The 14,062-nt window shown below is 60.9% G+C and overlaps 1 protein-coding gene across 3 annotated transcripts; it reads right to left on the bottom strand.

Annotated features, from left to right (window-relative positions):
- Positions 1–535: 535 nt before the first annotated feature.
- On the bottom strand, positions 536–12,338 carry LOC139805901 (ras GTPase-activating protein 4-like). Of its 3 annotated transcripts, XM_071764835.1 has the most exons (20): positions 12,153–12,337; positions 8,173–8,229; positions 7,645–7,758; positions 7,260–7,321; positions 7,018–7,150; positions 6,642–6,723; positions 5,997–6,128; positions 5,819–5,910; positions 5,169–5,292; positions 4,914–5,067; positions 4,534–4,598; positions 4,210–4,322; positions 3,952–4,138; positions 3,596–3,733; positions 2,582–2,896; positions 2,371–2,508; positions 2,155–2,290; positions 1,551–1,671; positions 1,408–1,466; positions 536–724 (listed from the first exon to the last, which is right to left on the bottom strand). In XM_071764835.1, exons 1-20 carry the CDS (start codon positions 12,215–12,217, stop codon positions 603–605), a joined length of 2,409 nt encoding a protein of 802 aa, XP_071620936.1. In that variant the 5' UTR covers positions 12,218–12,337; the 3' UTR covers positions 536–602. The 3 variants fall into 3 exon arrangements, with proteins under 3 accessions (XP_071620936.1, XP_071620937.1, XP_071620938.1); XM_071764836.1 differs by lacking the exon at positions 3,596–3,733 and having other exon boundaries at positions 12,153–12,338; XM_071764837.1 differs by lacking the exons at positions 536–724; positions 1,408–1,466 and having other exon boundaries at positions 1,557–1,630; positions 12,153–12,338.
- Between the last annotated feature and the right edge of the window lie 1,724 nt (positions 12,339–14,062).

The raw sequence follows: 14,062 nt of genomic DNA on the forward strand, positions 1-14,062 counted from the left end.
AGGGCCACCAGAATGGACACCAGTGGGGCCACCACCAATTCTGCCACCAGCAGAGCCACCAGTAGTGCCACCTCCAGCACCATCAGTAGGGCCACCAGTATGGACACCACTGGTGCCACCAGCACTATCACCCGTGTCACCACCAGTGGTACCACCACCATCAGTAGCAGGGCCACCAGTGGGGCCACCACCACCGCCATTGGTAGGGCCACCAGAAGGGCCACCAGTGGTGCCACCAGCACCATCACCCGTGTCACCACCACCATCATCAGTGAGGCCACCAGTATGGACACCAGTGGGGCCACCAGCACTATCCCCCATGCCACCAGCAATGCTGCCACCAGCAGAGCCACCAGTGGTGCCACCACCACCACGATTGGTAGGGCCACCAGCACGGACACCAGTGGTGCCACCAGCACTATCACCCGTGTCACCACCAGCACTGCCACCACCAGACCTTTGGCGTCCCCCCCCCAGAGCCCCCAGCCCCCATCCCTGTGCCCAGCCGTGTCCCCCCCAGCGAGAAGCAGAGAGCTGCAGGGTACAAAGTGTCTTTATTGCCAGCACCGGGGGCCCTGAGGAGCCGGGGGGCTCAGTGCCCCTCACGCCTGCAGCTGGAGCAGGGCAGGGGCCGGGGGGGCCGGGGGCTGTGCCCGCTGGTGCCAGCTCTCCAGCTCCCCCAGCACCCTGAAGAGCTGGGACAGCCCCTGGGGCAGGGGGGCACCTGTGGGGGGACAGGGACAGCAGTGAGACCCAGCACCCCCCAACCACCGCAGCTGCCACCAGCAGAGCCACCGGTGATGCCACCACCACCATCATCAGTAGGGCCAGCAGTATGGACACCAGTGGTGCCAGCAGCACTATCACCCGTGTCACCGCCAGTGGTACCACAGTGGTGCCACCACCACCACCACCATCATCAGTAGGGCCACCAGAAGGGGCATCAGTGGTGACATCAGCACTATCACCCATGTCACCACCACCATCATCAGTAGGGCCACTGGGATGGACACCAGTGGTGCCATCAGCACTATCACCTGTGTCACCACAGTGGTGCCACCACCACCATCAGCAGCAGGGCCACCAGTATGGACACCAGTAGGGCCATGAGCACTATCACCCATGCCACCAGCAGAGCCACCAGTGGTGCCACCACCATCAGTAGGGCCACCAGCATGGACACCAGTGGTGCCCCCAGCACTGTCCCCCGTATCACCACCAGCGGTACCATCAGTGGTGCCACCACCACCACCATCATCAATAGGGCCACCGGAAGGGCATCAGTGGTGCCATCAGCACTATCACCCATGTCACTACCACTGGAATGGACACCCCAACCCCCAGGGACATGTCCCAACCAAAGTGTCACCACTGGGGTCCCCAAAACCTCCCCCACCCCCACCCTACCTTCACCCCGGGGGCCATTCTGGGTGTCCTCAGGATCCAGCAGCTCCCAGTATTTTTCCCTGGGGAGAAGAGGAGGAGAAGGAGAGGCCCTTGGTGTCAGGTGGGGGTGCAGGGGGGGGTCTCCCCCTAGGGCAAGAACTCACCTGAGGGTACCTTGGAGCCCCTGAAGGTGCTGGAAGAGCCTCTGTGCCTCAGCTGCGGGGTCCAGGGGGTCACTCCAGCCCTGCAGGGTGACACCGTGGCGGGTGCGGTCACAGCCCAGCCCTAGGGGACAGGAGGTCACCACAGAGCCACCATCAGATCATTTGGGTTGGAAAAAAACCTTTCAGATCACCCAGTCCAGCCATTCCCCCAGCACTGCCAAGGCCACCACTGTCCCATGTCCCTTGAGAACCACATCTCCAGGGCTTTGGAACCCCAGCAGGGATGGGGACTCCAGGGCCACTCTGCTCCTTCTGTAGAGAGCCAGAAGCTCCCCCCTCAGCCTCCTTTTCTCCGTGCTGAACACCCCGAGCTCCCTCAGCCACTCCTCACAAGTTCTCCAGACCCTTCTCCTTGTGCTCCAGACCCTCTCCCAGCTCCCTTGCCCTTCTCCAGCCCCCCAGTGTCCTTCTTGTCCCCAGGGTCCCAAACCTGACACCAGGCTTCGCCACGCAGCACCCCAGGGGGACAATCCCTGATACAAGCCAGGATGCTGGTGGCCCCGATGGTCACCACCCCACACCCAAAGAGGGGTCTCCTGGGTACCTGTCCTCTCTTTCTGGTGGCAGCAGCTCCACTTGTCCCCACGGAAGACCCCGGGGTGGTAGGCACGGAGGACACGAGGGTTGTTGCCGCACACCTTGCGCAGGGCTGAGAGCCACTGGTTCAGCTCGTTGACACACTGCAGGGGGGTGAGGGGCTGTGACACCCTTGGAGGGGGTGGCAGTGTCCCTTATCCACCCCTACATGTCCCCACCCCACCTTGCACTGCAGGTAGGCTGTCTCCTGGTGCCCACCCGCCCCCACGTAGACGACTTGCATGACGTGGGAGCTCCCAAAGCTCTTCTCCTCCACCTTCTCAGCAGCCAGGATGTCAGCCAGGGCAATGGCACCCAGACGCTGGTGGGGACATGGCAGAGTCAGTGCCACTCACCCTGTCACCACCCTCACCACCCCCCTGGCACCTCCCCACCTCGGTGCTGGGGCTCTTGCTGAAGCTGAGGACCTCCCCGGTGAGGCAGAAATGGAGCTTCTTGGTGGCAGCAGCAAGCAGGGGACCTTTGCCCCGTGTCTTGTGGAGGAAGAGTGGCCCCTCCTTGACCACCGTGGTGGGGGGGCCCAGGGGCTGCCCCTCGCCTGCCTCCTCCTCCTCCTCCATCCCCAGCAGCTGGGTGATGAAGTCCTTCATCTGGGTGATGCCCTGCTGCAGGGCTGGCAGCAATGGGGACAGCCAGGTCTCCTTGGCCCGCCCGGCCACCGGCTCCATGTTGCCCACCAGTTGGATAGCCTGGAATTCCAAACACAGAATGGTGGGGGTTGGAAGGGGCCTCTGAAGATCATCCAGTCCTACCCCCCACACACCTGCTAGAGCAGATCCCACAGGAACACATCCAAGCAGGATTTCAGTATCTCCAGAGACTCCACCACCTCCCTGGGCAGCCTGTGCCAGTGCTCTGATACCCTGATCCACACAGGATTTTCCTGATGTTTAGGTTGAACCTCCTGTGTCCCAGTTTGTGACCACTGCCCCTTGCCCTGTCACTGGACACCACTAAGAGGCTGTTCCCATCCTCCTGACACCCATCCTTTAGATATTTATTAAGGAGATCCATCCCTCACTCTACTCTTCTCTAGGCTGAGCAGCACCACGTTTCTCAGCCTTTCCTCCTACGGTAGATGCTCCAGTCCCCTCATCATCCCAGTGGCTCTGAGCTGGACTCTGTCCAGCAGTTCTTTGTCCTTGATGAACTGAAGAACCCAGAACTGGGTCGGGTCAGGGCAGAGTAAAGGAAGAACAGAACCTCCCTCGACCGACTCTCCACTCTTCTTAATGCACCCCTGGGGACAGCAGTGTCACTGGTGGGGGACCCAGCCCTTCACTATGTCAGCCAAACACCCCAAAGCCCCACTTGGGTGACACCACCACCCTTCAGTGTCCCCACCACCACCCTTCAGTGTCCCCTCCCCATCCCCATCCCCATCCCACCTTGGCCAGGAGCAGCAGCGTGCGGCTGGTGCGCGCGTCGGCGTGGGTGTCCCTCAGGTGGAAGAGTTTGGGGGTCATGATGGCCGGGGAGAAGAAGCGGAGGCAGAGGAAGCTGGTGACAGCCACAAACTTGGTGTGCTGTAGCCAACCAAGGTGGTGGTGGTGGTGGGGAGACACGTGAGGGGCTGTCCCAAAGCGGGACATCCCCAGGCACCGCGTCCACCCACGCGCCAGGGACACGGATGCCAACACCAGCGTTGGGTTTTGGGTGTCCAAGAGGGGACCCCACTGACCAAAGCTGGGGATGGCACCCGGTGTCCCCTGTCCCTCTTGTCTGACCCTGCTCCAAGCCTGACCTGGTGCTGTGGGAATCGCTCCCCAACGCGCTGGGAGAGCCTCCGGAACGCGGCCCGGATGACGGGGGGACACGCCGGGGCCGACCTGACCATGGTGTCCAGCAGCTCATCCAGGTAGGACTGGAGGTGCTGGCAGCCCTGCTCGATCACCTCGCCCTCCGTCTGCACCCGGTGCAGCCCTGAGCACCTGTGGGCACCACCAGCTTCAGCCCCACAGCCGGGGTCCCCCCGAAACCCCATCACCCCTCAGCCCCTTACCCAACGTCTTTGATCTCCACCTTGCCAGGGTCCAGCTCCACGTATTTCTTCTCCTCGAAGACACGGGTGATGGTGGGGCCCAGGACGGTGTGTAGGTATGGCATCCCTGTCACCTGCCAAGGGACAGTGCAGGGGACAGTGATGGGGGGGCACAACCAGAGGGTTTGGTACCCGGTACTCCCAGATTCCCTGGTAAGGGCCACCCAGGGGGGGTGGATTTTCCCCAACCTCCCAGACCCAGGGGAAGATACAACCCCAGCAGTGCTCCTCCCCAGGAACCAGCCTGGGTGACCTGGGAAGAGCAGGGTTTGGGTGGGGTGGCACCTTGAGGAAGGACTCCATGGACTTGGAGGCCAAGGAGTTGCTCCTGAACAAAGTGTTGGGCTCACCTGCAAAAAAAAAAAAAAAAAAAAAGAGGGGCTATGGCCTGGGTGACAGCCACGGGTCACCTACCACACAGCTGCAATAATGGGGGGTATTTACAGGGGCTGCCCACCTTATGTGGAGTTACAGGGAGATCCTACAGCTCAAACCACCTGTCCCCTTCACCAACCTCCAAGCTGCTTGGGATAAACCCCACAGCTTCCCACCCAAAGCACAGGGGAAAAGAGATTTTTTTCCCCCCCATAAAATCACAGTGCAAGGTCCCGGAGGTTTTGCAGTCCCAAGAAAGGGTCGGAAGCCTCCAGCTTCCAAACTCTTACAGGGTTTGGCCAGCTCTAGCTCGAAGAGCAGGTCCAGGAACTCTTTCACCAGCCCTTGGCCCAGGAAGAGTTTGACCAGGTTGATGGCGACCTCCTGCCGGCACTCGGCTGTGGTGGTTTCGTCCAGAAGGGTGACCAGATGCACTTGGCCATCCTGGTGGGGACAGGCACCAGGACGTGATGGCCTGAGGGGACACACGTGCCCCAGCCACAGGAAGGTGGGTGCCCCAGCAGGGCTTTGTGTGGAGCCCTCACCTGGCGCCCTGACTTCACCTCCTGGCACAGGAGCTGGAGCAGGGGCTGGTAGCAGGGGGAGGGCAGCACCACCTCATCCCGCAGCCTCACCTGCAGCTGCAGTGAGCCCAGGCTGCCCCGGGACCTGCAGGGGCACAGGGAGGGTGGGTGGAGGGAGAGATGGAGGGAGGGAGGGAGGGAGGGAGGGAGGGAGGGAGGGAGGGAGGGAAGGAGGGAGGGAAGGAGGGAGGGAGGGAGGGAGGGAGGGAGGGAGGGAGGGAGGGAGGGAGGGAGGGAGGGAGGGAGGGAGGGAGAGATGGAGGGAGGGAGGGAGGGAGAGATGGAGGGAGGGAGAGATGGAGGGAGGGAGGGATGATGGAGAGATGATGGAGAGATGATGGAGAGATGATGGAGAGATGATGGAGAGATGATGGAGAGATGATGGAGAGATGATGGAGAGATGGATAGTCGGATGGAGAACTCCTTCACCAAGCAGGAGGTGGGAAAGCCTGGTCCTGCAGGTGGGGCTCTCTTGTACTTGCCAGCCCCCCAGACAAAGGCATCCGCAGGAGGTGCCCCTCCAAAGAGATGGAGGAATAACCTCCTCCCCAACACCCCTGTGGGCACCAGGCCCACCCCAGCACCCCCCAACACCCCCATGTCAGACTCACTCATCCTCCTTCAGTTTGGACTTCTCTGGCCGCAGCCTGAACCACCCCTCCTCCTGCCCGGCTGCCTCCAGCCCTGGGACGCTGAAGACCACCTGGGAGAGGAGGAGAAGGGCAGGAGGGGGTCAGGTGGGCAGCTGGGCAGGGTCCCCAGAAGCAGGGATGAGATTTGGAGTCTTACCTTGCCCAGAAAGTCATTCCTGCCAACGAGGTCCCAGTCCCACACCTCCACACACAGCTTCTCCCCGGCGGGCTCAGCCAGTTCGAATTTGAAGGTCTCGTTCCAACGGGGGTAGCAGGACTTCTTCACCACCTGCAAAGGCAACAGCTTCATCCCCAATCCTCCAGGGACATCACACTGGGGATGCCAGGGACAGGGAAGGCTCCTGGCTGAGGTTGGGAGAAAAGGAGGTTGAAGGGAAACCTTCTCGCTCTCCACAACTGCTTGGAAGGAGGTTGGAGTGAGGAGGGGTCAGTCTCTTATCCCAAGAAACAATCTTGGGTGACAGAACATGAGAAAATGGCCTCAAGTTGCACCAGGGGAGGTTTAGATTTTCAACTAGGAACAATTTCTTCAAGAAAAAGGTTGTCAGGCCCTGGCCCAGGCAGCCCAGGGCAGTGGTGGAGTCCCCATCCCTGGTGGGGTTTCAAAGCCCTGGAGATGTGGTTCTCAGGGATGTGGTTTAGTGGTGGCCTTGGCAGTGCTGGGTTAATGGTTGGACTCAATGATCTGAAAGGTCTTTTCCAGCCAAAATGAGTCAATGATTCTGATTTCCCCTGCTCTGCCTGTAGGCTGGGGATGATGTTAAGATGAAGCTGGACTCACAGTGCTCTCCTGTGCCTTCCCGTTGTAGCGCAAGCGGACGAAGGGGTCAGAGGCACCGTTCCGGTCCTTCCTGGCCAAATCCCTGCCAAGAAAGGGGGAAATTAGCCAGTATCCTCCTAAAATACCCACGGGAACCCACTCATCTTTGTTCCCCAGCACTTTGAGATGCACACCCTAAAGCTCAGCAGATAAAGTGGGCCCAGCCCCAGGACCCCCATCAGCTGTGGAGTGGTGGGGAAGATGCTCTGGACCCGAGGAGGGACAACTGAGAAGACCCTGATGGAGTGGGGAAACTGAGACACGGAGCAGCCAGGATTTACTGGACACATCCCAGCTCCCACCCAGCCCCCTGTCACCCCCCTGTGTCACCTCTTACCTGGCCTCCAGCACAGTGCAGCACAGCAGCCGTCGGTCACCCTGCTTGCCCTGGACCTCCACCCGCAGATGGATTTCTCCCTGCACCTCCTCATCAGGATCCACCTCGCTCAGGCTCACCCACCCACTGTAGCCTGTGGGAGCAGGAGGAACCCTCATGGGGGTGTAGGAGGGGTCACTGGGGGTCCTCAGGACCAGGTTGCTGCAGGAGTGGGAGACAGGTCCCAGCCACTCGTCTCCTACCCTTGGGGTGCTCTGCCAGCATGTCCCGGGTGATGCAGACCTTCCCAATAACATCATCACGGCTGGAAAACAAAAGCCAGGAGCAGGACAGAGGGGTGGGATTGGCAGCAGGGGCAGCCCCTGGCCATGATTTGGTGGGGGACAAGGGGCCCAGGTGAGCTGGGCTGGTGCCACCACAGTGTGTCTGTCCCGACAGAGCCACCCTGTGCTGCCGACTGGAAAATAAGCTCGAGGAAAAATAAAAAACTTCACCCATATGAAAGCCCAAGGTGGCACAGACCCGAGGTGTGGGTTCTCCAGTGTTTGCCATGGGGTTGAGCACACAGGCAGCCATAGCTGCCAACATCCAACCCCCCCCCTTGCCCCACAGCTGATGTGCCTGTACCTGAGTGCATCCTCATCCATGACGTAGATGGAGACACTGTGGAAGTTGGGCTGGAGCTGCACCTCGTACTCCTCCCCCCAGAATGGGGACAGTGTCTTCCACACCGTGGCAGTCCTGCGGGGCAGATGGCTCCGGTGACAGGAGGAATGGGGCTGCCTCACGGGGACACTGCCCAGCTCCTCAGCCCTGTGAGCCTGCCAGCTTTTTGGTGACACAGGGCTGGGGCATCACCCAGAGTTTTAAACCCTCAGCTGGGGCAGAGGATGGGGACTTGGTGGGGGGTGGCCTAGAGGGTGGCCATGAGCTGTTAGACATCATGGAGGAGCAGTTCAACCCAAAGCAGGGAGTAAATAATAGGAGTAGCAGTAATAACAACAACTATATTAATAATATTATTAATAATATTATCAACAATAATTATTATGATGGTGACAATGATGTGCCTGCAGCAGGGTAGATGGAGGAACTTGCCAGGGGCCAGGTCTGCCCGTGGGTTTGAGGAGCAGGCAGGGACATGGAGCCACTCACCTGATGATGGCCTCATCATCAATCTTCACGATGCAGTATGGGTCACTGCTCCCTGTGCTGGAAGGACACAACGTGGCCTCATCAGTGCCACTGCCACCCTCCGGCCCCCACCCCAACCCCGTGGGGCTCTCATGGTCATGAGCAACCCTGAGTCTTCCCCTCAAAGCAGGGACCTCACACGCACCCTTTGTGGGGACACCCCAGGGCTGCGGGGTGCTGGGTGCACCCCTTTGAGCCCAAGGTTTTGGTGGGTGGCTTTGGCCATGGCTGCAGGCACGTGGTGATCCCAGATTTGCTCCCAACCCAGGGAAACACATCCCTGGCTTATGTCCAGCCACTGCATCCTGCTGGCAGCTGGAACTGGTTTGGGTTTTTTTTGTTTTGTTTTGTTTTCCAAATAGGAAGGCGAAGCACAAACAGCACCCACCCTTTCCCCGAAACGGCTCCAGGCACCCGCAGCCCCATGGCACGCACTGGGAGGTGGGGCTGCAGCAGCCTCCTCCATCTCCGGAGCCCAAACACTTCCAAAGGGACAGGGACATCCCCGGGGACACCCGCAGGGATGCAGAGGGTGTGAAGGGCGAGCAGCGTGTGCCAGTGGCTGCTGGCAGCCACCACGATGCTCTGACCCTGCTTCCTCCCCGGGGACAACCCAAACAAACCATCCCTCCTCTGCCAAAAACTAATTAATGACCCGTCACCAGCTGATTGCCCCAGGTCAGCAGAAACGAGGTGGGGGGGGGGGGGCTCTGGCCGGAGGCAGAGGAGCCGGCAGGACCTGGGTGCTGGCCAAGAGGGTGGTGGAAAGAAAAGTTGTGGCTCCCATCCCACAGGCAGCCAGTTACTCATTAACACTGTTCTGGCAGCCTTCATTAGCCAGGCACGGGTGTCCCTGAGTGGGACACAGACACACACACAGTAGGACCCTGAGCACAGAGGGATTTCCCCATCCCAAAAGCAGAGTGGCTGAGGGTCGGTTGGTTGCGGTCGGATTAAAGAGGTTGGGAGGGATTCAAGGGGTCGGAAGGGGATTCAAGGGGTTGGAGGGGGATTCCCTGCCCTGCAAAACGTGGCTGTGGGGGGGGTTTCTCCAGGCATCCCCATCCTCAGGCCCCTCAAGCACTTGGGGCCAGGCAGGTTGCTAAGAGCATCTCTCTGCCTGTCCCCAGCTCCCTCCCGTGCCTGGCTGTAACCAGGGCAGCGGAAGAAGCCACCGTCACCCGGAGCCTGGAGTTGATTTTTCCTGTCCTAAACAAACCCTCAGGCAGGGAGCAGGCAAGCAGAAAGGGAACATCTGCCCCCACCTTGAGCTGTGCCCAGCAACGCGGGACGGGCTGGAGATGGGAGCAGGGAAACCTTGTCCCTGACTCGGGGATGTCCCCCGGGACACCGAGTGCCACCGAGCCGTCCTTGCAGTGCCGGGGCACTGTGTGCTTTGGGGATTAAACCACAGGGCGGGCAAAAATCCCTTCTCCACGGGCTGCCAAGGTGCCCAAACTGCTGAGGAACCTGTGATTCACATCAGTGGGGGACAAGTCCCCCCCGCCCCCCCTTCCAAAGGCAAGCGGGGAACCCGATACAGCACCGGGTGACATCGCTTGCCCGGGGTGACCATCCCAGGATACCAACCAGGGTGTGGGAGGTGTCAGGGGAAGAGATTTACAAGGTTCTGGGTGTTGAGCATCCTGCTGACACCTACACGGGGCACAGCCTGCTCTGGTCACCCCCCTCGGGTCCCCAGTGCTGGCACCGGTGGCCACGGGAGGTGAGGCTGGAGGTGGGTTTGGTGGAGGGGGAAGGAGTGAGGAAAGGGGGAAGGCTGAGCTTTGAAAAGAGGAAACGAAGGCTGAGGCTTTGCAGACGGATAGCACGGTATAAATCGGGAGGGGGGTGGGGATAAATGTGCCTGCTCCCTGCAACCATCTGTCCCAGCTGGCAGGGCTGGGGTTGAAGGGGGGAGGGGGGGGGGGAAGGGGAAGGGGGGGAAGGAAGGGAGGCATCGAGCTTTGTAATTAGAAATTCACTCTCTTTGCCCAGCTCTTGGAGGGGGGGGACGACAAAGAAATAATACACAAACAAATAAAGCCGACATTTTTCACCATTTTCCTCACTTCCCTGCTGGGAAAATGCAGAGGAGGATTTTTACCCCCTGGGAGGGGGCTCACACTCCTACCATGTCCCTGCGTGCGGGGGGACAGAGGCAGAGCCCCCCCAGGGCCAAGCTGCGGCTCCTTCACGTTTTTTTTTCCCTGAGGGCAAAAGGAGGAGTTTTTTGCGGCTTTGTGGGCAGTTTCATGGTTTGGTGGCTGCACGGTGCCAATCGCTGGGCGGGCTCTGCCTCGGAAGGCAAAAGCAAGGAGGGGAAATCCTACAGCGGGAGGAGGGGGGAAACCCACGGGGAAAACCCCCGGGGAATCACTGGGGTCACAGCTCCTTGGTGGCACCATGGGGGGTGTCACAAACCTCAGCAGCAGCAGCCAAATCCTCCTCCTGTCACTCCCTGTGCTGAATCTTGCAGGAGCTGGGGGACCCAGGAGGGATCTGGGGGTGTCCTGTCACCCATGGGTGTCTGCAAACACACCCGGGGCTGGCACTGACACCCCGCACCCTGCAGATGAATTTTCCCTGGGGAAATCAGAGGTGATCCCAAAGGCTGAGCAGGGCAGAGAAGAGGAACCCCAAGCCCCAGGGGAAGGGGCCAGCAGGCAGACACAGCCAGGGTCAGGTGGCAGTGGGTGCTGGATTTAGTGTCCTCAGGGTGGCAGCTCTCCCCATCCAATGCCCTGTCCCAAAGCCTCTGCTCTGGAACACTCCACTCAGGGGGGGTTATGGCACAAGCACCTTCCTGCACCATGCTCTGCTAAAAATCAGAGAGTACTCACACTGGCTCAAGCTCCCGGCATGGAGTTGTGCCAAGGGATTTAAAAATCAGGCCTTGACCCAGGGGATTTAAAAAAAAAAAACAAAAAAAAAAAAACCACACACACAGAAAAAAAAGTCATGTTTCTTTCCTTGTTTATCCTCTTTTTCCATGACGGCTGTGTGTGGGGATTTTTGGTGTTTTTCTGGCAGCCCTGACTCTGCCCACCAGCTGAGAGCTCCTCAACAGCCTCCTGCTGCCTCTGTGGCTGGGGGCCACCCCGATGCCACCCCCCTGTCCCATCCCGACACTGTCCCCACATCCCACCCCCTGAGGATCAGAGCGACGTGAGCCCTGGTGGGGGCTGTTGAGGAGGCAATCCCAACCCAAGGAGCTACTTTGGAGCTCCCCTGGACCATGGCCAGGATGGGGATGGAGCGGTGACAGAGACCAGAGCACCGGGGGTACCCCCACTCCTCTTGGGGGACACCCCAGAGCACTGACTGCTCGTGAGAGGCAACTTCAAAGCCATGCAAGAGGGTGTCCCCAAGCAGGTGGGACATCAAAGCACTTCTGAGGGAGCTCCCAAAGCACTAAGAACTCCTGGGGACACCCCAAGCCATCCTGAAGGAACAGTCAAAGCAAGAGGGACCCCAAAGCCACCCTTGGGAGAACCCCTGATGCAAGACGACCCCAAAGCCACCCTGGGGGGAAGTCCCAAAGCACAGGCACTGCTGAGGGGACAACACAACAGCACCCTGGGGGGGGAGACACAGAATGCAAGGGGACCTCAAAGATGCCCTAAGGAGAAAACCAAACGCAAGAGAACCTCAAAGAACCAAAAAAGCAGAGGCACTGCTGGAAGTCAACCACAAAGCCACCCTGGGAGGGGGAGCTCCAAAGCAAGGGGATCCCAAAGCCACCCTGCAGGGAACCCCCAAGCACAGCTAGAACCAGGGTGGACCCCAAACCCTTCGGGCTGAGCCTCCAAAGCAGGAGGGGACTCCCCAAAGCCACCCTGGGAAGGGGTATCCCCAAACCACAGGGACCTTTCGGGGGACACTCCCCAGGGGAATGCCACCCACCCCCTCAAGCCCTCCCGTCCCCCGGGGGCACTCACATGTCCTTGGCGGGCAGGTTCCTGCCCTCCACGATGCGGATGGAGAGGGCGCTCCGCCGGGCCATGGTGCGGGAGGGGAGGGATGCCGAGCGGAGCCTCGAACCCGCGGCCCCGGCAGCTCCGCACCCATGTGCGGGCCGGCGGGGGCGGCAGCCAATCAGCGTGAGGGGGCGGGGAAAGAGGCGGGGAAATGAGCCGTTTCCCGGAGGTGATTGGCTGATTGCGATCGGCTGTCGGCCAGGGGGCGGGGCCTCGGGTGAGGTGGGCGGAGCCTCGCGGGGCGGGGTCGCTGCCGCTGCCGGGGGTCCCCGCTCCCTCCCGCCCGGTCCCCGAGGGCTCCCCCGGTCCCAGGGAGGTGCAAGCCGCGGGTGATCAGTCCAGAGCCCCGCCAGGGTTGGCAGTGAAGGCCCCGGCTCCCCTCGAGTCCCTGCTGCCCTCACCTCCCCCCAGGACCAGAAAAGGTTGAAGCCCCCCGCCGGGCAGCGGCTGCTCCCCGCTGACCCGGAGATTCCACCTTTTCCTTGGGATTTTTACCTTTTGGGGTTTTTTAAGCACCGCATCCCCCGGCTGCAGCTCCCTCGGAGGGACAGATGGCGTTTCGGGGGTTGGGGGGAGTGCCATATTTATGGTGCCATAAATATAGGAGGGGGCACAGGGGAGACCCCCCGGCACCGACTTAAGCTCTCGCCTGGCACCCAAAGCCGGGGCTCGGGGCTGCGCTGGCAGACACCGCGGTCCTTGGTGGGGACACGACAGGGACGCGATGGGGATACTCTGGGGACACACCGGGGATGTGCTGCCCCGTCCTGCAGCTCTGCCGCTTTGTCACCCCCGCACAGGGGGACCAGGAGCGGTCCCCTGTCACCACCCCTCCCGCCTCCCCAGGTGCCGGGGTCGCTTGTCCCACCTCCAGCATCGCCCACATGATAGGGGACAACCCCCCCAACCTCTTGAAGACACTTTGGGGGTGAAACGGGTGTTTCGTGTCCGGGGATGGGGTAAGATGGAAGGGACCTCTGCACCCATCCTTTCCCTGCGCCCGGACTGGTCTCCGCAGGGGTTAATCACCGGATTTGCTTGATTTCCCTTGGCTGGGCTCCACGGAGGCCGGATCCGGCAGCGCGGGGGGGTGCAGGTTGCTGACACCCCTCCCACCCAGCACAGGGACACCCCGGTAAGGGCGCTGTGACCGCATGAATGTGGTGCTGCCCTTTGCATGGCACTGATGGAAAACATACGGGGAGGGGGAGTTAATCAAGGTAAAAAACATATATAGGCTTATGCATTCCTGCCCTGACTCCACTCAAAGGGGCACAAACTCTCTTGCAGCACTTCTTGTCCTCAGCACCAAGGGGGCTCATCCTGCCCAAGCTGCAGGATCAGGGCACCCACGACCCCTGTGCAGGATCAGGGACCCCCCCACTATGGTGCAGGATCAGGCCCCCACATCCCCAGTTCAGGATCAGGAACCCACAACCTCTGTGCAGGATCAGGGCACCCAAGGCCTCCATTCCTGATCAGGGCCCCCCACCCTGGTTCAGGATCAGGAATGCTGGATCAGGTTCCCCCACTCAGCCCCTCGAACAGGATCAGACCCCCACATCCTTCAGTACAGGATCGGGTCCCCCAGTGGGGGAATCCCTGATCCCCTGGCGCAGGATCAGGCCCTGGGCTACTGGTCCCCACTTGCCATCTCATGGCTGAGGAGGGAACGCCAGCAGCACCTGGGCAGGATTGGGCCAGCTCTGGGTGGGGGAGACCCTCCCCTGCGGGTGGGGCAGGGAGAAATCACCGTGGAGTGGAGGATGGGGAGAACCCCCGCCCTATAGCCCCTCCCTCGCAAGGGAGCATTCCTGTGCCCCTCACCCCAGCGCCTGGGCAGCTGGGGGGCCAGGCTCCTTCCTTGCCCC

Source organism: Heliangelus exortis, chromosome 21, assembly GCF_036169615.1.
Source record: "Heliangelus exortis chromosome 21, bHelExo1.hap1, whole genome shotgun sequence".
NCBI lineage: Eukaryota > Metazoa > Chordata > Aves > Apodiformes > Trochilidae > Heliangelus > Heliangelus exortis.

Excerpts from the sequence above, each read along its gene's own strand:
- LOC139805901 (XM_071764835.1), bottom strand. The coding sequence starts at position 12,217 with ATGGCCCGGCGGAGCGCCCTCTCCATCCGCATCGTGGAGGGCAGGAAC. Across the intron at positions 8,230-12,152 it reads AACCTGCCCGCCAAGGACAT|CACAGGGAGCAGTGACCCAT; the intron begins GTGAGTGCCCCC and ends GTGTCCTTCCAG. Across the intron at positions 4,323-4,533 it reads CCATGGAGTCCTTCCTCAAG|GTGACAGGGATGCCATACCT; the intron begins GTGCCACCCCAC and ends GTCCCTTGGCAG.